General features: G+C 54.7%; 2 protein-coding genes across 3 annotated transcripts; one reads left to right on the forward strand and one right to left on the reverse strand.

Annotated features, from left to right (window-relative positions):
* Positions 1–2,561: 2,561 nt before the first annotated feature.
* LOC131215033 (uncharacterized) lies at positions 2,562–8,813 on the forward strand. The gene is made up of 9 exons (XM_058209409.1): positions 2,562–3,715; positions 3,834–6,570; positions 6,628–7,169; positions 7,240–7,478; positions 7,543–7,748; positions 7,829–7,986; positions 8,064–8,208; positions 8,277–8,459; positions 8,526–8,813. The coding sequence occupies exons 1-9, from the start codon at positions 2,562–2,564 to the stop codon at positions 8,811–8,813; spliced, it is 5,652 nt and encodes a 1,883-aa protein (XP_058065392.1).
* A 1,423-nt stretch (positions 8,814–10,236) lies between these two features.
* Positions 10,237–12,328, reverse strand: LOC131216123 (syntaxin-12). 2 transcript variants are annotated; one of them, XM_058210536.1, is made up of 6 exons: positions 12,185–12,328; positions 11,775–11,836; positions 11,396–11,689; positions 11,154–11,319; positions 10,831–11,086; positions 10,237–10,763 (listed from the first exon to the last, which is right to left on the reverse strand). In XM_058210536.1, exons 3-6 carry the CDS (start codon positions 11,641–11,643, stop codon positions 10,585–10,587), a joined length of 849 nt encoding a protein of 282 aa, XP_058066519.1. In that variant the 5' UTR covers positions 11,644–11,689; positions 11,775–11,836; positions 12,185–12,328; the 3' UTR covers positions 10,237–10,584. The 2 variants fall into 2 exon arrangements, with proteins under 2 accessions (XP_058066519.1, XP_058066518.1); XM_058210535.1 differs by lacking the exon at positions 11,775–11,836.
* Between the last annotated feature and the right edge of the window lie 9,174 nt (positions 12,329–21,502).

Raw genomic sequence — 21,502 nt, forward strand, 5'->3', positions numbered from 1 at the left:
GAATTAGGGCAACCACTCCACCAATGGGGCGCCAATTGTATGTTCCCAATTAACTGTAACAAATAGCATAATTTTAGTCCGCGCGCCGCGCGTCGCAGGGACTCCCAAGACTGTGGCCCCCACCCGATCGGTTATTACTTAATCCCGGGCCCGGACTCGGGCCCTGGCGTATAGCTGATTGGCCAGAGTCTGACGGCATGGCCGCACAATTTCGATCGCACATTGCGTAGCAGCCTGTCTGGCCTGTGCGTGGCCTTCGACCTCTGGTAGCCCTATAATCTGGTCGCCGTAGTCCCGTTGGTCCACTGCCCGGGTCTCACCGCCCCCTAACGTTTGTTCTGTCCCCCCACGAAGACACTCCCGACTCGCGGGTCCCGTCTTCGGTCGCTATGTCTGTATCACCGCAAAAAGACCCGACGCCGCGCCGACCGCAGATTGAGGTTGGGCTTGTTATGCTTTTTCGGCGTGTCATGTTCGCGGGCGGCGCAGGCGAGTGATGTAGTTTTGGCCCACATAAACAGGGCCCCTGGATGATGACTGCCCTCGCCGACGTGTATAATCATAGGTTGGCAATTGTTGCTGACCGGCTCCGATCTCCAGATCGTTTAGCGATCGATCGATCGATCGAGCTCCGCTTGTGTAAACCCAGCGCCCAGCTGTGTCGGAGTCGGGTCGGGTCGAAGTATTAGAGCTACCGTGCTACACTACTGCTGCTGCTCCCCACCGATCACGATCTTGAGCCGGTTTGCATGATCGAACTTGTGGTCCACTGCCGAGTCGCTCTCGGAGTCCGTTCTCCGCCCGGCTTTTATGACACTCGAAACGGCACCTTTCGGTGGGGACACCAGGCTGTGACCGTACGTGGACCGGGCATAATCGTATGCCTCAGCCGACTCCCGATCCAGACCGGTAAGGGACATTTCTCGAACCCCGGCCACATTATTTTCGAAAAGGAAATGCACATGTTGCGCCCGCGCCGCGCGGTGCATGTTAGCTGTCTCTCGGCAGTCGCACGTCAATATAAGGAGTCTGCGCGCTCGCGACCTAATGAAGCGATATCTAACCGCGGGCCCTGACGTGCGGCCCTTAACTGGGCTCCAGACCCGACCCGTCGGTGGGACAAAATCAAAACTTATGGCACCATTAGTTTCAATTAGGGCACCGTTTCGTACGCGCGTGCACCCAGCTTGGCCCAGCAAACCGGTGCGTTGTCGCCCATCTAAGTGGATGTAGGGAGAAGATTTACAATTGTGATTCGTTTTTCGGGCACCGCTAATTTGTACGGCCAAAGCCCACGCTTCGCGCCGAGCCCACTGTCAAGTGTTGTCCGATCCGATCCGACAGCACTCAGGCATCGTTACGAAACCGAGGCGCACAGACACAGGCGGCTCGAAGGGGAAGGCGACCTGCCTGGCGGCCGTGTCAGACACCCGAGTGCGGTTACAAGATGTCACAGCGCGGAACAATTGCACATTAGAATTAATAATATCTCATGCTCGCCTCTGGGGATTAGCTGCGCCTTTCGGTCGTCGGTGGACTTCGATCGCGTTGGAATTTCCTGGGAAAGAGCACCCATTCCTGGGCCCTTATTTATTCCTCACTGCCCACAACCCTGCCCGGTACTAATTAAGAAATTGCGATCCTATCAGCGAGAGCGAGAGAGAGAGAGAGGGAGAGAAGGTCCCAGGTGGCCGATAAACCAGAACCGGGTGCGCTAACCCACGGCCAACACGGCGATCAATGAATGGACCAATAAATTGTGCTGCAAATCTTTTCCACCAAGTGGCAGTGGGGCCGCAACCTTCCGTTACCCGATGGCCGATCACGCAAAGCAAAACGCGTGGCGCAGCTGTGAGGCGGTGTATGATGGAGAATTAGTCGTTTTTTTTGCCGGCACCGGGAAGCAGGTCCCGGTTTGGGAACTCCGGTTGCCCAAGTCCGGTCCAAGGATCTGGTTATCTTGATCTCCACGATTGCCCTAGACACGAAGGTGTCACCGTACTAGTCACTCTCCAGAAGTCCACCTCGGTGCCTCCGTTTTGCCCAAAAAACGATCGGTTGGGTTTCTGGTCGAACGTAGTAGGCTCACGATCAGCCAGTCAGCAGCCAGCTGGCATTCTGGTTCGTCCACGGTGCGGCCGGCACGCCATGTCTCAATCGGAGAAACCGGAGACACCTGCGGACCTGCGTCGGGTCCGTGCTCATAAAGTGGCACAAAATATGGCGATTGCACTTTCCCGATCGGACAATCGACCCAGCGTACCGAGCCCGGCCAGCTAGTACGTGTCGTAGTTGCGAAGTGCTTTCGGCGGCCTCCCAGACTCCACAGACCTCCATTCGTCATACTTATGGGGGCCGGACCGTATTGTTTCGTGCGTGCTACTCCAGCGGACCGTTCCACCGTCCTCCGGTTGCCTCTGCTAAACGACGTGTCTCGCTTCTTTTTCTGGCTTCCGTGTGTGCGCCCCGCGGAACCCATCATTTAGGTCTCATAAACAATCGCAGCCCTATGGCCGCGGAACCACAAATCAATCGCCAGCCAGCCACAGTGTAACCGCACGATGATCTGTACGGACGACTGCACCTGCAGTCTGTGCCGGGAGCTGCGGGGCTACAAGCTGCGGGTGAAGCCCGCCCCGTCGAAGGCCGATCGCGATCCGGCGCGGGATCGCGAGCCACAGTCGAAGTACTGCAAGAACTCGAAGCTGACGCGCAACGATAACTTCATACTGCGCCGGCGCACCTCGCAGGCCGACTTCCCGGAGGAGTGCTTCCCGGACCGGCAAGTGCCCCGCCAGCCGCCGGGGGGCGGCGGTGTCCGGATGAAGAAGGCCCAAAGCTACAACGAGATACCGAGCACCAATCGCCACTACTACCAACCGAGCGCGATGGGCTCGAAGATGATCAAGAGCACCAACAACCTGACGGAGGAGGACGGGGGTCGCCACGACGGTGACGACGATTACTACAGCTACCTGGCACCGTCGCCCCCTCCGTCCGTGCCGCACGAGGGCCGGCCGCGGGCCGCCGGTGGCAACAAGATCGAGCGGCAGAAGGACCACAAGGTGATCATCTACTTCGGGGACTCGATCGCACACCGGAAGAGCGATAAGTCGCGGCCGGCACCGCCTCCGCCGCGACCCCTGTCCGGTACGCCTCCACCCCCGAAGGCCAGTGAGTTGAACGTGTTCCACGCGGCGCGCCTCTGCGAGGAGTCGGTCAAGATGCAGCTCCAGCGCGACGGCGGCGTCAAGCCGCCAACGGTGCGGGAGGCCCTCGAGAAGCCCCCCGCCCCCAGCCCGAAGCCCGGGAAGGAGTTTATGCTGCAGCTCAAGTCGGTGCTCGAGGAGAAGAGTCGATCGGCTGGCGCCGCTCCGGTCAGCGCGGTGCCGGACCGGACCGGTGCAGTGCCTCCGCCACCGGAAGCGAAACGGAACCACACGCAGGTGGTGGAGATACGGCGCGTGGACAAGACGGTGGGGACGGTGACGGACCAGCCGTCACCGTCACCGTCACCGTTGCCATCGTTCGTCGAGAGCGTCGTCGACGGAGTGATCCACATCAAGATCGAGGAGAGCTTCAAGGTCGCCACCGACATCGTGCAGGCCGTGTTCGAGGACGGCGGCCCGGAGGGAGGGGCCGGTGCCGGTGCCGAGTACGAGGACGACGTCGGGGACCCGTTCGACTGGAGCTTCGTGCAGAACTGGAGGGCACGGTACTGGGGAGTTGGCACTTGGAACATGGCACCACTGAGATCTACCTTTCCGTCCATCATGGCGTCCCATTCTAATGCACTTTTGCGATCTTCTTCCCTCTCTTCTCCTCGCCCACAGACCGTCGGGGACAGCCGTGGCGAACGGGCAGGTCAGCTCGCCACCGCACCACAACAACAGCGCGAGCCAGCAGAGCAGCAGCATCGGTCTGGCCGCCACCACCAACAACGGCGTGGCCGCCGGCGCCACCGCAAGCCACAGTGGGTCGGGTGGGGGTGGTACAGTGGCCGGCTGTAGCTTCCCGGGCAATGGTCTGTCCCCGGGCAACCACTACATAGCCTCGTCGAATCCGATCGCTTCGCCCGGCGCCCGTATCCAGAGTCCGGCGGTCGCGACGCCCGCACCCAGGATCTCGAAGGAGATCGCACTCCGTCCGACGGGCGGGGTCTCCGCGAACGATGGCTACAGCCGTAACTACAGCCTGTCCCCCACAAGCCAGCCCGGAGGGCAGCTCTCGGAGAACGGCCACCCGGCGTACGCGCCATCCAGCGAACGGGACGGGAAGTCACTGGCCCTAGCGACGGACAGGAAATCGCATCCACCAGTGGCCCACACCGGTGGGGGCTACCAGCAGCAGCACGGAGGGCAGCATCATCAGCATCACCCGCAGCAGCAACAGCACCACGCCGGCCATCAGCAGCAGCAGCAATCAGCGGGCGGTCCCCATCGGTCCGTGTCGGGCCCGACGAAGCTGACCGTGCAGAGCTCCCCGGTGAAGGCGCAGCCGGCGATGGTGAGCTCGGGCCTGGACAAGTCGTTGCTCAGCGGGGCCCCCACGGGCACGGGCTCGAACGAGCTGGCGAACGGCAAGCGGCTAGCGGGGGCCGTGATCAGCAGCGTCACGACGATCAACGAACAGGTCGGTGCGGGCAACAGCAACAGCTCCAGCAACGCCAGCAGCGTCAGCCACCTGAAGCAGCACTTCTCGCCCCAGAGCCACCACGCGGTACCGGCCGCTTACCACCACCCACCGCCGTCCGATTGTGGCGGAGCCCATCCGGCGCCCGGCGGTGGTGGAGGCCCGGGCCCGGGCCCTCAGTCCAAGGGTGGTGCGCTGGGGATCACGCGGTCTCACCATCACGCCGGAACGCACGACTTCCGGGGGCTGCAGCGGGTCAACGAGTGCCACAGCTCGTCGGACGAGAACCGCTCGTCCGGCCACGCCAGCATGTCCGATACGGGGCACGGGAGCAGCTCCCCGGGCGGCGGCAACCGAGCCGGGGGGCCACTGGGGCCCCTGCCGGAGGATCGGCTGGCGGCGGGCGTTACCAACCGGAGTGCCCGGTCGCGGGCCAGCTCGAACCACTCGCGGTCACGGCACCGGGCGACCCCAGCCAAGATCCCGTGGGGTGGCGGCGGCCTCGAGGACATCAAGATGGCGATCCAGCAGCTGACGATGCGCTCGCACACGTCCACCTCGACGTACAGTAGCCTGAGCGCGGGCTCGGAGAGCTCGGAACCGGTGCGGAACCGGCTCGGGCGCTACAGCTCCCTGGAGACGGTCAACACGAACGTGACGAGCGCGGACGAGTTCGTGTGGGTGGACTCACACAACCGGCTGGTGGAGCTGCAGCACCCGCCGTGGAGCCAGCACTGCGTCCTGCGCGTGATCCGCACCGGCCGCTGCCGGGACTACGCCGAGCGCGTATCGGTCGAGGCGGTGCCGCGGCTCGGCTATCTGCTCCAGCGCGCCCTGGTGCGGGTCGCCCGCGAAGTCCAGCGCCTGTCCGGGAGTCTGGGCCTGTGCTCCAAGCACGAGGTGGCCGGCGCCTTCCGGATCGTCCTCTCGCCGGCCCTGTCCGACTCGTGCATCAAGGCGTGCCTCCGGGCAGCGGCCATGTTTGCGGTGCCCGGTGACAGTGCGCTCCGGCAGAGCAAATCGTCCCGGGCCGGTCTCCAGTTGCCGGTCGGGCGCTTCCACCGGTGGATGGCCGACGCCCGGTTGGGCCGCTTCGTGCACGAGTACGCCGCGGTGTATCTGTGCGCCGGGCTCGAGAACCTGCTGGAGGAGATCTTCCTCCAGTGTTTGCCGGCGGCCGCGGATCAGTCGGCGGCCCTGACCGCCACCGGGCTCGAGCACGCGATCGCCGGCTCCGGGGATCTGTGGGGCCTGCTGCAACCGTACGCCCATCTGAACGCGGGCCGAGTCGCATCCGGAGCCCTCACGATGCCCCGCTGGGCTAGTCAATCGTCGATCAACTCGGCCAGCGGTGGCCCCGCCAGCAGCTCGAGTGCCCTCGAGCCGTGCCTGCTTACGACGTGCGTCGGCAGTCTGGGCGAGCTGAAGGACCTGGTCGGGCGGGCGCAGCAACGCAGCCAGCACGTCGCCCTCTCGCAGACCGCGTTCCGGGTGCTGTTCTACTTCATGCGCTGCTCCCAGCTCGAACACAACGACGTCGGCGTGACCTCGGGCGGTGGTGGCGGCAGCGGCGGCACCGGTGGCGCGGTGGTCAACAACATCCAGGAGCTGTGCTACGAGCGGGCGTACGTCGTGTTGCCGCCGCTCGTCGAGTGGCTCCGGGTTTCGTCCGCGCACGCCGAGTACCGGCACGCGCTCCTGATCGACAAGGACGACATCATGCAGGCCGCCCGGCTGCTGCTCCCGGGCGTCGACTGTCCGCCGCGTTTGATCGCCTCCGAGGAGGAGCTGCCCTCCAAGCGGACCACCGGCTGCGGGGGTGGTGGCCTCTCGCAGGCCCACAGCCTCGTCGGCACCTCGTCCAATCACTCCGGCCAAACGCAGCCCCTGCACGGTTCACTATCCTCGAACTCGTCCACATCCACCACCGGCAGCATCGTAAGTTTGACAGCTGCTGTCAAAGGCCACCACTGTTTACATTCTAACTCCCCACAGGAGGACTCGAGCGAGTGCGGTCGGCGGGCCACGTACGCGCTGGCCTTCCGGCTCATGCTGACCGGCCGGCCGGAACTGCTGATCCAGGCGCTGTCCCTCGTGCCGCCCACGACCCGCTACGACACGCTCAACCACCAGGGCATGACGGCGCTGATGATCGCGGCGGTGCGCAACGACGAGACGGCCATCCAGACGCTGCTCGAGGCCGGCGCCGACCCGAACGTGGAGGTGCCGGCCTGCGGCGCCCACCCGAGCTGTCCCGCCATCCACCCGGAAACCCAGCACTGGACGGCGGTCACGTTTGCGGCGGCCCGCGGCAACTACCAGGCGCTGCGGATCCTGCTCGAGCGGAAGGCCCGCGTCGAGGGGGGCGCCCGGCTGAGCGAGGACAAGTGCACCCTGACACCGCTCCAGGTGGCCAGCGGGTCCGGCATCGTCGAGGTCGTGTCGCTCCTGCTCGCCCACGGTGCCCACGCGTTCCTGTCCACCCAACAGAAGGACCTGCTCTGCTTCTCCGGCACGGCCCAGCGTGGCTGCTACAGGTAGGTCCCCGCGGCTTCCCTCACCCTGACCACCGGTCTAACCCGCCCGTTCTCGTTCCCGTGCAATCAGTGCCATCTCGGTCGCTGCAGCCCACGGGCAGCGGGTAACGCTACGGAAGCTCCTGTCGCATCCGCTCGCCCCCGGCAGCCGCGAGGTCCTGTCGCTGGAGGAGATGCTGGCCGAAGGCGACGGAAACACGCGCACCCAGCTCGACCGCCAGCAACCGGAAGCGCCACCGACGCTGAACAAAACGCAAATCAAAAGTCTTCAAGAGGCCATGTACCATAGTGCGGAGAACAACCATCTAGGTAAGTGTGCCTAGGGCCCCTGGCCGCGAATGGCTCTAATTTGCCCTGTCCGCCGTCGATGCAGATATTACCATCGAGCTGAGGGCGCTGGGCGTTCCGTGGACCCTGCACTGCTGGATGCACGCGCTGGCGGCCGCGCACGAGCTGCGCCTGGACGCGGTCATCGATCAGCTGCTGCAAGACTTTCTGCAGGTCTGCCCCGACGATTACAGCCAACAGTTTGTGACCGAGTGTTTGCCGCTGTTGTTCAACATTTTCCGCTACAGCAAGGTAAGGTCCAGGAGGTGCTACACGATCGTGGGCCACACTCGGCGCTTCAGTCCCTGCTAACCCTCGCCACGCTTTTGCAGAAGGAAGGCACCACGCTGCTGCTGGCCGACATCTTCAGCACCTGCTTCGGCTGGGAGCCGATCAAACCGATCAAGGAGCCCGTCCTGCAGCCCTCGAACGGATCGCGCATCGATCCGAAGTTCGTCAACAATCCCGAACTGAGCGATGTCACGTTCCGGTAGGTGGCGTTCCTGCGTCGAATGCTGGGCACGCCGCACTTGGCTACTACACAATCTGCCTCTCTCTCTCTGACAGGGTGGAAAATCGCATCTTTTACGGACACAAAATCGTTCTCGTCACCGCATCTCCGCGTTTGCAGAGCATGTTGAGCTCGAAGTTGAACGAAGGAACGGGCACTCCGACCGTGCAAATCAACGACATCCGGTACCATATCTTTGAGGTAACTGGCAAGCGAACGTGGGTTTGAGGGGCACGCGTGTCTGACCGCCTTTCTCGTTCCTCATGCAGTTGGTCATGCAGTTCCTGTACAGTGGCGGATGTAGCGCGTTGGACGTGGCGGCGGGCGACGTGCTGGAGCTGATGGCGGCGGCCAGCTTCTTCCAGCTCGAGGGGCTGCTGCGCTACACCGAGGCCCGCTGCTCCGAGATGATCGACATCGACAACGTGGTCGCCATGTACATACACGCAAAGGTACCGTTGAGGGAAGGAAGTCACAGCCACAGCCACTAACCAATCGGATCCGCTCCTTTCCGACAGGTCTACAACGCTCAGAAGCTGCTGGAGTTCTGCCAAGGTTTCCTGCTGCAGAACATGGTGGCCCTGCTGACGTACGACGATTCCGTGAAGCGGTTGCTGTTCGCGAAGAAAATTCCGAACCATGACGTGCTGACCGGGCTGCTGACCACGCTGCAGGCGCGCATCAAGGTTCGCCGGAATGGGGCCAACGCGGCAAGCAACGGAGGCGCAACATCCAACGGCGGTACACCGAATGCGGCCGCCAGCCGCCCCACGGCGTCGAACGGTGGCAGCAGCAAGTCCAAGTAGCCATCTGGCCACTGGAACGATCTGTTTCATATCGCACCCTTTATACGTTCGCGTGCTGATTGCAATACTCTTTACCCCATCATTGTGTACCACGTGTAAAAGTTGTTATAAAAAGTAAATGCATAAGCACCCAGACTAGGCAGACAAGAAAGGCGGGAGTAGCTAGTAGGTTTCCATTAATATGTAATTCCGCTATTTATGATACGGAGCTTAACACGTGTACCATACCATGTCTATTATCGTAGGGCCGTACTTAGCCGATTAACTCGCACGCGCAAGATAGTAATTCTTTCTGCAACAGCACGAACCGCGTCCGAGAGCAACGCTGTAATTATACGTATTTTGCATGTAACAATATCCACACACGAAAACTATTTTACTTGAACGGAAATGGGATGTGTTTTTGTTTCATTCGAATTCGAATCTTTCCGGAGCGTGCCACAGTGGCGCCACCTGTCTCTCAGCTGGGGCACTCGACGTTGTGTGGTTTCCCTTCGGAAACGCTCGGATTGTTCCAATTCCAACTTTTGCGGACTTAAATTACCATGAACGATTTACTGCGGAACTTTTGTTTGTACTCCTGCACATCAGGAATATTTCGATCAGGATATTTCTGCAGTGTAGGAGTATTTCGATGAAGAGACACTTCTTCGAATGCCGGTGGAGTTTGATTTCAGTAGCTCCTCCTCACCGCGGCCACCAGCGAAGGTTGATCAGGTTGATCAGCAGCGGCAACAACAGCAAAAACCAATAGAAGCTCTGCTGCTGCAGCTGCAACAACAGCAAAAGCTCTGCAGCGGCAACAACAGCAGTACAACAACAGCAGCAGCAACTGGAACAACAACAACAGCAGCAACTGCAACTGCAGTCACCACCGTTCTTAGGAAATTTTATCTGGGAGGAAGAAATTTTTGCATTGGACCTTAAGAATAACAAAAAGTTCGTGAAGAATGTATCTAAATTTTTTTGGAAATTATGTGAATATTATATTTTTCCCAGGAGGAACACAATTTCGCCGTTTTCTTTTTCGTTTCTTTCAAAAATGGTTTTCTCGCTGCATTTGCAGAATGATACAGTGGCACACCTGCAACTGAGGGCGCTGAGGCATCTGAGGGTTTTCGAATTCAAGGGAGGTATTTTCCCCAAAGGATGGATCAAACCCATGCCCGAACTCTATAAGCTCGCATTCCGAAGGTCAACGTTTGAGATCCTTCCTGCGGTGAAGCATCCTGAAGTTTGCGCAGCGTTTCCCAATGTACAGTTACTCGAAATTAGCTAGTGTAACCGCCCGTTGCTTATGAATGCTCAGGATGCTGTTTTGGCCGTTTGTTATAGAATGTAATAAAGCGTTACACATCGGTGCCAGGCACCAGTTAACAGAGATACGTTTTACTCAAGATTCAACCGATAAAGCATCCAACTGAGTGCGTGGATTCGGTGTATAAACTTTATTTTCCTATCCAATAACTGACAAATTCAACGCCAACGCCCCTCGATAACACTTGACCACATAAACGCTGTTTTGATTATTCGATGCAAGTGCGTAAGCACGGAAATGAGATTGTGTATCATCGTGCTACGCCGGAATGGGTGAAAAAGGAAATCAATAGTTAAAAAGTAGTGGAAAAGCAAGCAAACAAAAATGGCGCTAAAACGGGGGCTTAGGGTAGACGGTAAAATGACAAACAAATCAACCACCTCATGCATCCGAGCGAAACGTGTGAAACAATCTTTAAAAAGAAAATGTAAACCGACCCTTTGCCCGAAGTTTTTAGTTTTTAAGCTTCGACACAATGGTGCCGGTTACGATTAGCCCTAGTATCACAGCGATCACAAGCAGTATCAGCACCTTGCGGCGATACCTGTTCTGGTACGTGGCCGCCTTCTCCAGCTCCTGGGCGCCGCCCTCCACATTCTCTGCCGTTCGTCCGATCGAGTTTTCGATTGTGTCTGCAAAACAAACGAAGGGTAAAATATCGTTGGTGCGTACTGTGGCAACGAAAGAAAAACGTCGTACCAATGACTTCACTCTGCTGGCTGGTGAGGGTGCTCAGTTTCTGCATGATTACATTAACATCCAGCACGTTTTCTTCAATCTGACGGAAGCGCTGTTCTCGCTCTACCAGCATGTCCTGCTCAAACTGGAGACTCTGCTGGATCTGCATCTGTTTTTGCAGCAACTCGGACGAGCTATCACCCACACCGTAGGAGGCCTGATCGTCGGCCTGCGAGGCGTTCACGAGAAACACCTGCTTCATCTTTGCCGCTATGCTCTGCAAGGGAAACAACACTGATCGCGTTAGTGGCACCGGTTTCAAGAAATACTAGCTGCCGGGTTACCTGTTGGCTCTTGGAGTAGAACTCTACCACATGCTTGAAATCGGAGGTCAGTTTCTCCACTTGAAGTTTCTGCTGTTTATCTCCGCCGCGTACGACAACCGTTAGCCGCTGTAGGTCATTCGTGGTGGAAGTAATCCGCTGGTTAGTTCCCGTTTGGATGTCGGTGCTGCGGAGCAGAGCCAACGAAACCGATTATTGTTTTGCCTCAAACAAACGCAAACCACTTCGCTCGCCGCACATACATTTTATCCCGCAGCGACGGATTATCCTTGGCCGTACCGACCGTCCGGTTGGCTTTCTCCAGAAACTGCCAGCTTTGCTTCACGAAGATCGTGTTGGCCGCGATCGATTCGCTCAGCGAAATGAACTCGGTCGGGCTGAAGCCCCCGAAGTTGGCATCCGTCGAGGCCGTCCCTCCTGCCGTACTGCTCATTGCTCCGTAATCCCGTTGACCGATTCCGCGTGGCAAACCGAGACCTTCCCTTGACATAGTTCGTTGCGGTTTTACGGACTTTTATTCTCACGACAGGTGGACACTATTTTCGGGGCGAGAACAAGTTGAGTTCGAGAACCTTAGGACACGGTTCGCAACGCACGGGTTTGCGTAGACGGAGTTCAAACCACGGATTCGGATGCAGATTGTGCTGGTTCCCCTCAGGAGAAGGAACTATACTTGGCCCGTTCTTCCAGCAATCCGGCGTCCCGTGTGAGCGTAAAAGCGAAAGTTAATGGGTTACAGTTAAAGCCAAACGAGATAAGCCACGATCGTCGGAAACAATCGTCAAACGCGTCGCGCTGCGGATGACTAACACACAATGGTTCCTCCGAACGAATTATGATCCTTATCAAAACACTACCACTCGTGCTCGCGATCGTGCTGTTCCCTTCCGCATCGGCCAGATTGGCTGTTTCCGTTTGTGTGCCCGAAAGTAAGGTACCTTTTTTCCACCTAAGCCGATCGTACGGAACGGAAGAAGCCTTACGCACGTCTTGTTGTTGCTAGTTTTATTGATAGGCAACACCCAACTTACCACAACGAGTCCCCCAGTCGGTGGCCACCACAATCGGGGGATGGCCAATAGTCGTGATGGACAACGGCGGGCTAATAATGCTTAAATCTCCAACCAGTAAGAATTTGTGCTCTTGTGCTCGGAAGAAACAACGCAAATTACAATAGAAACCTTTTCGTTGTTGACAGCAAAACACAAAGAATGACAGCTCTCTACGCACCCAATCGCTGCACAACGGGAAAACAGCTGACCAAAATTACATCATGTTTTTATGTAACGGATATTTGTTTTTTTTTAATTTGCGCCAATTTTAATTTTATATGAAATATGAAACAAGAAATTATTAAGTGCGTTTTCAGCCCTCATACCCAAATTTCGAACAGTTGCCGTTTGTTAGTGAATGTGTGGATCGTGGGCCATTCCAACCGCCTTGTTCTTCAACATCTCTTGCTATATTCTAAGAATTTAACATAATGATGAAATTGGAAGAACTGAAAACAAGCAGCTTGCAACACATTTGTACTGCGGTTTTCAAATGTTCAAATGTTCAAACGGAAAACTTAACATCATTAGGAAAAGTCGAAATTTCAAATCGTAACTTTCCACTGACTTTTTGTGTGTTTCGCAAGCAACAATTTCGAGCGTGCGGATAAATTTCAGCTCATCAACACGAAACATGCGTTTTCGAACAGCGATACCCAACAGTGTATATCGGCCTGTCGGGGGGTAACACGGCAGAGGAGAACCGTTTTCCGGAAGTAAAAGTGTTGTCAAAGGCTGCCATTTTCCCCGTTTTCAAAAGCAACACCACACATCCCGTAGATTCATACGGTGACCCGGAAATTTACAACCTAGCGAACTGTGAACCGAAAATTAAGCCACAGACCACTGGGACTGGGACCATCGGATTGTGACGAAGACGGCAGTTTCGCGGTGCAGAGGAAACACTCTTCGGCTGGCTCAGTGGCCAAAAATGAAGACGCAGACGAGTATGAAATTTTAATCAATCTATCCGCAGGTAGCTTGTTGTTTGCCATCGCTCCGAATCTCCGAGGGGTAAGTCGTCGAAAGAAAGTGAAACACTCTACCCTCTAGCCTCTAGTGGGTCGGGAAGCCAGGCCAGGGTGAACAACCGACGGTCGAACGGTTGAAAATTGTATTTATTTCGCCAATTTTTTGTCTGCGCCACATGATTCTCCAACGGAACCGATAAAACCTTTTCTTTTTTGGTAAACAGTGGACCGATTTTTTTCATCTCCTTAAGAAAATTGAAGCATCGCTCAACCGCCTCGAAACGTGTGCCGTTGATTTATCACAATTAAATTGCCAATAGGATTTTATCGTAAATGGCGTTATTTTGCGTTTGTCCATGGTTTTAAAAGCCACAGATCGCTAGGCAAACCGCACGATCCGGTCGGCATGGCAACGGTCGCGAGTGATTCATTCACAGGCCATCGAAAACGGCAATAAACAAATGGCGCTCGCGCAGACACAATGAACCGAGAGCGCGCTGTTTCTGTTTCTTATGTATTATAGAGACTTTTAGCTTCAATTCCTCTCTTTTTACATACCAACAAATTCTATCTTAATTGACTTTAATTCTAATTTTAATTCTATCATTTATTAATCGAAAGGCAGTTGTCTTTCGGGGCCCTTTGAGTGTTAAGACCCTAGTCCCCACAAAGATTTCCACTGGCAAGGAAAAGTAAGAGAGCGCTGAGAGCGCGAGTCAGCCCCAAACACCGGGCGTTCATTCCGGTTCCGGAGCGCGTGTGGAGCCGCCAACGGGTTCATGCACCGGCAAGCCGCGATCGCGCACTCAGTTCCGCGGACGGAGGCGAACGAGTTGGGTCGTAGAGAAAATTTGTAAGCACGTGCAATCGTAGAAATTAGTGGAATAAAATAAATGAAAAGGACGTATCCCAAAAGGTAAAACATAAAATAACTGACTCGTGTCAGACTGGGTAGACGGTTTGTGGTCGATCGCGTGAAGCAAACCAGCATGGAACAGTGCATGGAAATATTTTAATCACTTCCTTTCGGCCCAGTGTCGGGGGTCGGTCGGTGGCGTGTGCATGTGTGCAACGAGGAAGATTTGGAAAATAGCTGGCGTGGGGCTCCCACGCACCTGGCCAGGCCGCATCGCACCGAAGCCCGCTGAAGCCACACGGTCGGCTCTCCGTCTAATTATTCGTGGATAAGCGTGTAACCTAACCGAAAATTGGCCCGACGCTGTGTGTACGTGTTTCCAGGTTTTCTGACGCGTTTGTGTTTGTGTGTGGTTTTATGTTTGTGGGCAGTGGTGACCGGCAGTTTCCTACTAATTGCCTAACCCTTCCCAACGCTTTTCGCACGACGTGTGGCGATCGGTTAACGACGGGAAGGACCTTCGACCCGCCACAACGCTTAGTCTTTCGCTACCGATGAAATCTATGCACAGCCAGTGACCGGAAGGCAGTGCCATTTGAGGTCCAACAATCAATATACGCGAAACAAAGGCAAACTAATGGGCGATAACATAAAAGTACTTCCGGAATTAATTGTTGATGGCCTGAAAATCTGTAAATTTCTTGTTTTTCAGCACATAAGCAGGAACGCATCGGTAATCGCTCCAGTGACAAACTAGAAGTGAAAAAATTAAACAATAACAAAGCTGCATGTGTTGCCGGAAACCTTTTAGGTGAAGGTACTAAAAACCACAATCGAAGATTACACAAGAGGGCCGCGACTGAGTGTTGCTTCGAATGTAGCGTTCAGCAGAAAACATCGTAGCAACCTTCTGCATTCTTTCAGTTACGGTGAGTGAGTTGTTTTCAAATGTCTTGTGCCTTGTGCTTTGAACTGTCCCTACCGTGACGATTGACCGTTTTAATTGAGAAACTGGTAATGGGTGCATGTTACTCGATGAAGCTATATCAAGAGTCTAATATCTGTCCAAATTCAAAAGTGTTGCGCATTTATTACCGAAATTTTGGCGACTTCTGCAGGTAACATTCTCACATTCGAATAGAATTATGGGTACTTATTTTAAGCGTGAAAGATGCTCCCCCAATGAGAAATTGGGAATTGAAATAAATGGGAGAAAATATTTCGAGTCAACAGGCTTTTAATCAAAAGCTACTGTAGTGGGTTCAAAAGCTCGAGTCATTTCGATTCCAATGCCTTCGAAACCATTTTCCACACAATCCCTATTGTGCTTGGTGTGACAATCACAGTGTGCCGGTCGTTCCGAAGTCCTAAAGGTAAATTCAATCCTACGGCTCTCTTGTTTCTCGCAAGATTAATGCTAGCGGCAATTTCTTTTGTAGATCGGAACCACTCTCAGGGTTGTGTCGTTGTTGTGCTGGCCTTCCTTGACCAAGCGGAAGTTGTCAAAAATTAAATCCAAACCCACCAAAAAATGCACTTTTCACACACAGTGCCCGTCCAGAGTGCGTTTTGAAACGCGGATAGTAACTTCTCAACGGACTTCCGCCAACGGACGGCCAGTGGTCGAAGCCATAACTCATCTGCGCCACAGCCGGCCCCACCACCACCAACGGTCACGGCTACCCGGCCGGCATCACCAAAGAATGCCACCCCGCCAGCCCCCCGGAATCTTCCTCTTCAATTTGGGTGAACCGTTTTTCGCGCCGCCACCGCACCACGCTCCGGCACTGGCCGGGCATACCGCCGGGCGTGTGCGAACCTTTGGCTATCTCTGCCGAAGAAAAAACTGTTGTTTTCGGTAAATGAACCAAAACCGCGCACCAAATTTCTCGCTCGGTCCATCATCTTCCCGGCTGGTTACGGGCCCCTTCCCGCGGGGGTGATTGAAGCTTACGGTCCCGGCGAAGTGAGCCGGAAAGAAGGCATAAGCCGCCACCCAGCCACTCGGCTGTGCGTGAAGAGTGGCCGGCCACGCGGTGGCCGATGCCGGTTCGGGAGCGGCCAAGATTGCGCTTCTTCGCATCAGGTTTCCTTCCTTCCGCACCGGGTGGAAGTTTCGCTTTTTTGCGGCGCCCTCTTCCTGCCTTTGTGAGAGGTAAACAACACCGCACGGGCGAGGGACGTGCGGGGCCTTCGCACGTTGTTGGCCTTCCCAATCAACGGATTTTCCTCCCACCTTTGCGCCTGGCCGGTTGTGTCGGGAAATTCATTTCCCTCTCGCTCGGGCTTCACCCACCGGGGAACGGTCCATCCCGTTTTGAGGCGATGCTCTGTTAACCACTTCATTCCGTGCCACAGAACTTGCCGAATTAATGGTAGGCTTAAAAACGTGTTCTCGGAACACTTTGGGTCTCTCGTGTGTTTTATTTTTAGGCGCCAACACATTGGGCAAAAAATTGGAGCCACACACGTTGGGAAGCCCAAAGGACAACCCGGTCTCGCTCCCGGGAGAGAGTTGCTTCGGAAGGGTCAACCGAAGGTTCAACCCGGACTGCCTGTAAGGAACGGTCCGCGGCACAGGCCCTCGGGTCGTGTCTGCGTTGCGAAAAGTGCAGATGTAAGACCCACTGAAGTTGGCGAGCAAACCTGTTTTTTGTGGTTCAAGGAAGCAACTCGCTACAAAACAACGGGGGCCGGTCGACCTTCCCTGGTCTCCTGGGTTTGTTGTTGAGAGACGGAGACCCAGGATTGCACTCGATCGTGCCCGGATTGCCTCTAGAGAAACGTGTTTCTCTTTTCGCTGGCTGGCCGGCATGGCTTTCAAATTGTCTTAAGGCCCTTTGGAAGAGGTCCTGCTTGGAATTTTGAGCCTTCTTCGCTCCCGAAAGGTTCACCAAACAACGCGAAGCCAAGTGCCGGCAAGTGCCGTGGTAGTGTGCGTTTAATGTGACGCGGCCGATGAGATATCACCCGACAACGACGACGAAGACGCTTGATATCGGTCCGGAAAATGGCTACTGGTTTGACCGGATTTTCGCAACGACCTACTGGAACAGTGGCGCAGTGCAGCCGTGCGACGTCGTGCCATCGCTCCCGAGCCGGTGAAAGTTTACATAATTCAATGACCGTGTTCGACACGATGTTGAGCGGAGATTGCATATCCTAGTAACGTTACGGCACTGGGTGGGTGGGTGGTGTGCTTAACGAGCATTAGATGTGTCGGATAGTAGGACGGGAATTGTAAACAAATTGGATCCGTTTTTAATGGAAACCGTTCCGAGGTGGCTGGCCAGATCATAAGAAAATGGATTTATCTAAGCATACCTGTTTTCATCCTTGCATGACTAAGTTGCCCCAAAAACCACAAATTTATCAAACTTCCAATGGAGGCGCGCTAGCCGTGACTTTTAGATGCAATCCAATTCCGAATCCCGAAACGGGTTTAAACCGGGACAGTCGATAGCACCACAGCATGGTTAAAAGTCCACATAATAAAAAACCCAATGCTGCCCAACGAAAATGCCAGGGGGACGCTCGTTAATAATCGAAAGTGGCAAAAGTTTGGTCTTCAACGTAATCACATCTAATCCGATCCCGGATCCCGGGCTGGCGGGATAACGGGGCCGTAAAAATATTTTCCTATTAAAAACAAAAATTTATCCCCAAACTGGTTTATTTGTAGAAGTTGTAAAACTCAACAGCGAAACGCTCATTGATTTCGGAGTGGCCTTTCGGGGCTCGTGTGTGACGATCGTGTACGGTGATCACAGTGGCAGTTCCAGTCCAATGCTTTCGTCAGAACTTGTAAGCCAATTAATTGCTTTGGAGTTTTATTGCCGTGTTCGCGCAGACGATTTGTCGTTTTCCGGACTGTGCCATCGCCATCTGGTTTGCCTGCTGGCCAAGGCGTCCAAAAGTCGTAAAACTTTCGGCGGAAGCGTGACTCATTTCTCAGTGACATTCATCTCTCCTTGCCGCTGGAACGTGGCGTGGCCTTGCTGGTCTTCTTCGCCTTCGACTGAGGCTGGACATTATGCTCTTGCGCACACCGAGACTTTAATGGCCGTTGCCGAGCCGTGCTTATGGATTGCTGTTCTCACATTCACCCTTTACTTCGACCTTCTATTGGCGATCGTTCTCGAGGGGCCTATGGCGTCAACCATACGCCATAACCAAGCCGCGTTGTTCGCGTTCGCGTGTGCTGTCTCTCTTTTGGCCATTCGGTTTCTTCAACTCCGGCAAATGAATCCCATCTTGAGGTCGTCGGCTTGCTTGCGGTATTTCTTTAGGTGTTATCCTCTCCGCTGACCTTGAATCACGGTCCGACAGGGTTCCCCGCGAGAGGTCGGTGTTCCATCGGTGACCGGGGCTTCACCGGCCACCAGCAGTAGGAGGACATCCCGTCAAACGGTTCCGTGAAGAAGAGCGTAATGATTTGCTTCCTTAATCGGAACATGCTTCGCTTTTAGCTGCAGGGTAAAGGTTGGGACCGTCCGGCCGGCTGGATACGGTTTGCCATTTCTGAGAAGCTGGAGTTCCTCCGGCGTGTCCAACTTCTCCAGCTAAGGTGGCCCAAAGACGTTCTGTTGCGTAACGGTGCTTTCTGGCGTGCTGATTGGCCAAAGTCTTCACAGTTGCTACCGGGCATTCGATTATTTGCCGTGCAAATTCGGTAATTGCGCATCGAATACTTTTGCACAACCCTATCTCCCCTCTCTCTCTCTCTGTTTCTCTTTCTTTTGCTCTCTTTCTCGGTAGCTAATTTGTTAATGTTGGCGAAATTCTTTCCTGGTTTTTGTTTTGTTTGTTTTGCCAGTTTGATTTTCTCTTTGTAGTAACATCTCTTTAGGGTCGATTTTGCCTTAACCGTTTCCATTGTGTCTAACATGGAATACTGGTTTTCCTTTTTCATAATATGTGTGCCCCAATTATGCTTTATGTTGGACTTGGGCTAAGATATTTATTTTATGTCTTTCACATAAAATATGAGTCCTTGAGAGGAACCGCTTCCTTTCCGCCAAATTTGCATAGATGAGCCCGTCATGATTGACGTCTTCAATGCGAAATTGGGCTGGTTTATGGTGGCGTCCGAAACAGGTCACTTTCACCATCAAACAACCGGCGAAAGTATCGATCTACTTATAGGCACTGCCGAACCCATCGTCATCAGACATCAAGCCGACAGCCGGCCCATCCCATCCTTTGCCATCGGTGCACCATCATGCGTCAATCCCCCCCCTGGCGGCGGGGATAGTTCCCGTGTTCCAGTTGGTGCAGCAGATTGCCAAATTTATGCAGACCGTGTCCGCGGTGAAGGGCTTTCACCCAGCGGGTCCTTCAACGTCTTGATGCCGTGCCAAGAGTGGCACTTTCGCGTAGAATGCTCTCGAAGTTTACTTTCGAAGACCGGGGTCAATCCGTAGTCTGGCAGACGATTGGTAAGCGACCGGCGTAATCTGCCGTCTAAAGTGTACAGCAGCAGTAACCTAAATCCTGGCGCACGATTTTGGGGCACCAGGGTACTTTCTTCGCTGGCCTGGCACTGCTTTAGAATAATTTAAAGCTAACGTCAGGTTGGTCAGGTTGGTTGTGGTGTCGTACAGTAGGCATTTTGGCAAAGATGTCCGATTTCGTGTGGTCGTAACAAAACGACGTAACTAGCGCTTCGTAGGCCAATGTAACTGTCGATCGTTTCTCTCTCCCTCTCAACCATTGCGGGTAAATTGACCAACTAACGCGCCGGTTAATGGCGCATATCCGACGAGGAGCCGTTTGTTGTTCAATGCTGTGAAATGCGGCAATTATTTTCGTGCGTAACAATTGGAGAGACCCCCAGAAACAATAAACACTTCACAAGCGCCAAACTTGATCACCGATCGCGGGGCTACCTTTCGGCGCCTTTTTGGAGGGTGATAAATTGATGGGAGATGCGAAGGAACGATGGGCGTCTGGCGGACGGCCCTTTCGGGGAGTACCTCCCTAATTTATATTCAAACCATGTGGGCCAGCTGCCGCGTGTGGCGATGCTTATTGCAATAAATCAACCGAACCGGGAAGAAGAGGACGTTGCGGCCATTGTGTTCTTTGTTGGTTGGTCTGTTGGCACAACTGCACCGCATCATGATGATGGTGACCCAGATTCAATAAGAAGTGCGCGTCAAACGATCAGTAGTCTACCGAGCGCGATCCCTTGGGCTTTCTTCAGGGGCCCGGTTCTGGTCCACTCCTGTGCGGTGTATTTTAATTGTCGTGAGGAGTGACTGGACCCAGACGCACTCTCGCCACTGTAGAATGTTGTGAGTCATTGGGGAGCTGTGAATGCGTCATTTCACTAGTGCGTATAGTGTTAATCCCAAAAACCAGTTCCCCCTTCGAACCGGACACACTATCCAGTCGCGTAAAAGCAATCAATCTGGTACCCAGCTATCGGTTGCCTTTTTATAACGTTTCCCCAAAACCATGTTTTTCTATGAGTCATCAACGGACCTCGAAAATCAATCAAACTCTCCTTTACAACAGAACGTTTTGTGTTTCCGACACATGGCCCGTTTTGTAGGCTCTTAGTCTATCTGTCAAATTTATGGATTTGTGGACCGTGTCTGGCCTCAAATCGTGAACAGCTGTTTAAGGCAGTTAAACACGATACGACGTTACAGTTCGTGCGCTCCTTGACCTGACTTCCACACACTCGTCTCGCCGGCGAAGGTCCACACAAATGAGCATGCAAATGCACGTCTTTAACCCATGCACACCGTGACGACGGCTCTCAAATGGGCCCAGTAGCAACGCAAAAGCACTCCCGACTCGACGACACATCATAATTCATGCCACGCGTTTCGTGTTGCACTCCTTCCGGTACCTTAGATAATGTGCATACGACAACGGTAAACTGCACTCTTTTCGCTACCTGCCTCGACTGGTGACATGTGCAGAAAGATATTTCGTGTGTATCTTATGCTGAATGTTGGTAAAATTAAGCTATCCGATGGCACGACAGGAACTACAAGGCGGCTAACAGTGTATTACAACACCATTTGTACCCCAGGTGACATCCTGCCTGGCTTTTGCCACCGTTAGCAGTAACACCGTTTTAGTATTATCTACCCTACCAGGGTTGTCACTTATGGCAGAGAGACGGACACTCGGGTGAAATCGGAGATCGTGAACCGTGGGGTGGTACGGTTTGGGCAATGACACCTCCTTCTAACGATCGCCAACCCAACGGTAACACAACTCCACCCCGGGAGTCCGGGTTCGGGTGGCCACTTAGTTGGGCTCCGTTCCGGAACGTGGCCTCCTAAAACGGTGCACTTGTGGCACCGGCACTTAGAGTGTTTGTAGAGCGGATCCAGGGCGGCCCGAGATCATCGCGTCGTACACCGTTTTTTTTTGTTAAGTATACGCTCTTTATCGCTCCAAACTGATCGGTCATATTTCTCATGGCTCTCTGGCTTTCGCCAAAGTCCCCTT

The sequence above is a fragment of the Anopheles bellator genome, chromosome 1 (genome assembly GCF_943735745.2).
Source record: "Anopheles bellator chromosome 1, idAnoBellAS_SP24_06.2, whole genome shotgun sequence".
NCBI classification, from domain to species: domain Eukaryota; kingdom Metazoa; phylum Arthropoda; class Insecta; order Diptera; family Culicidae; genus Anopheles; species Anopheles bellator.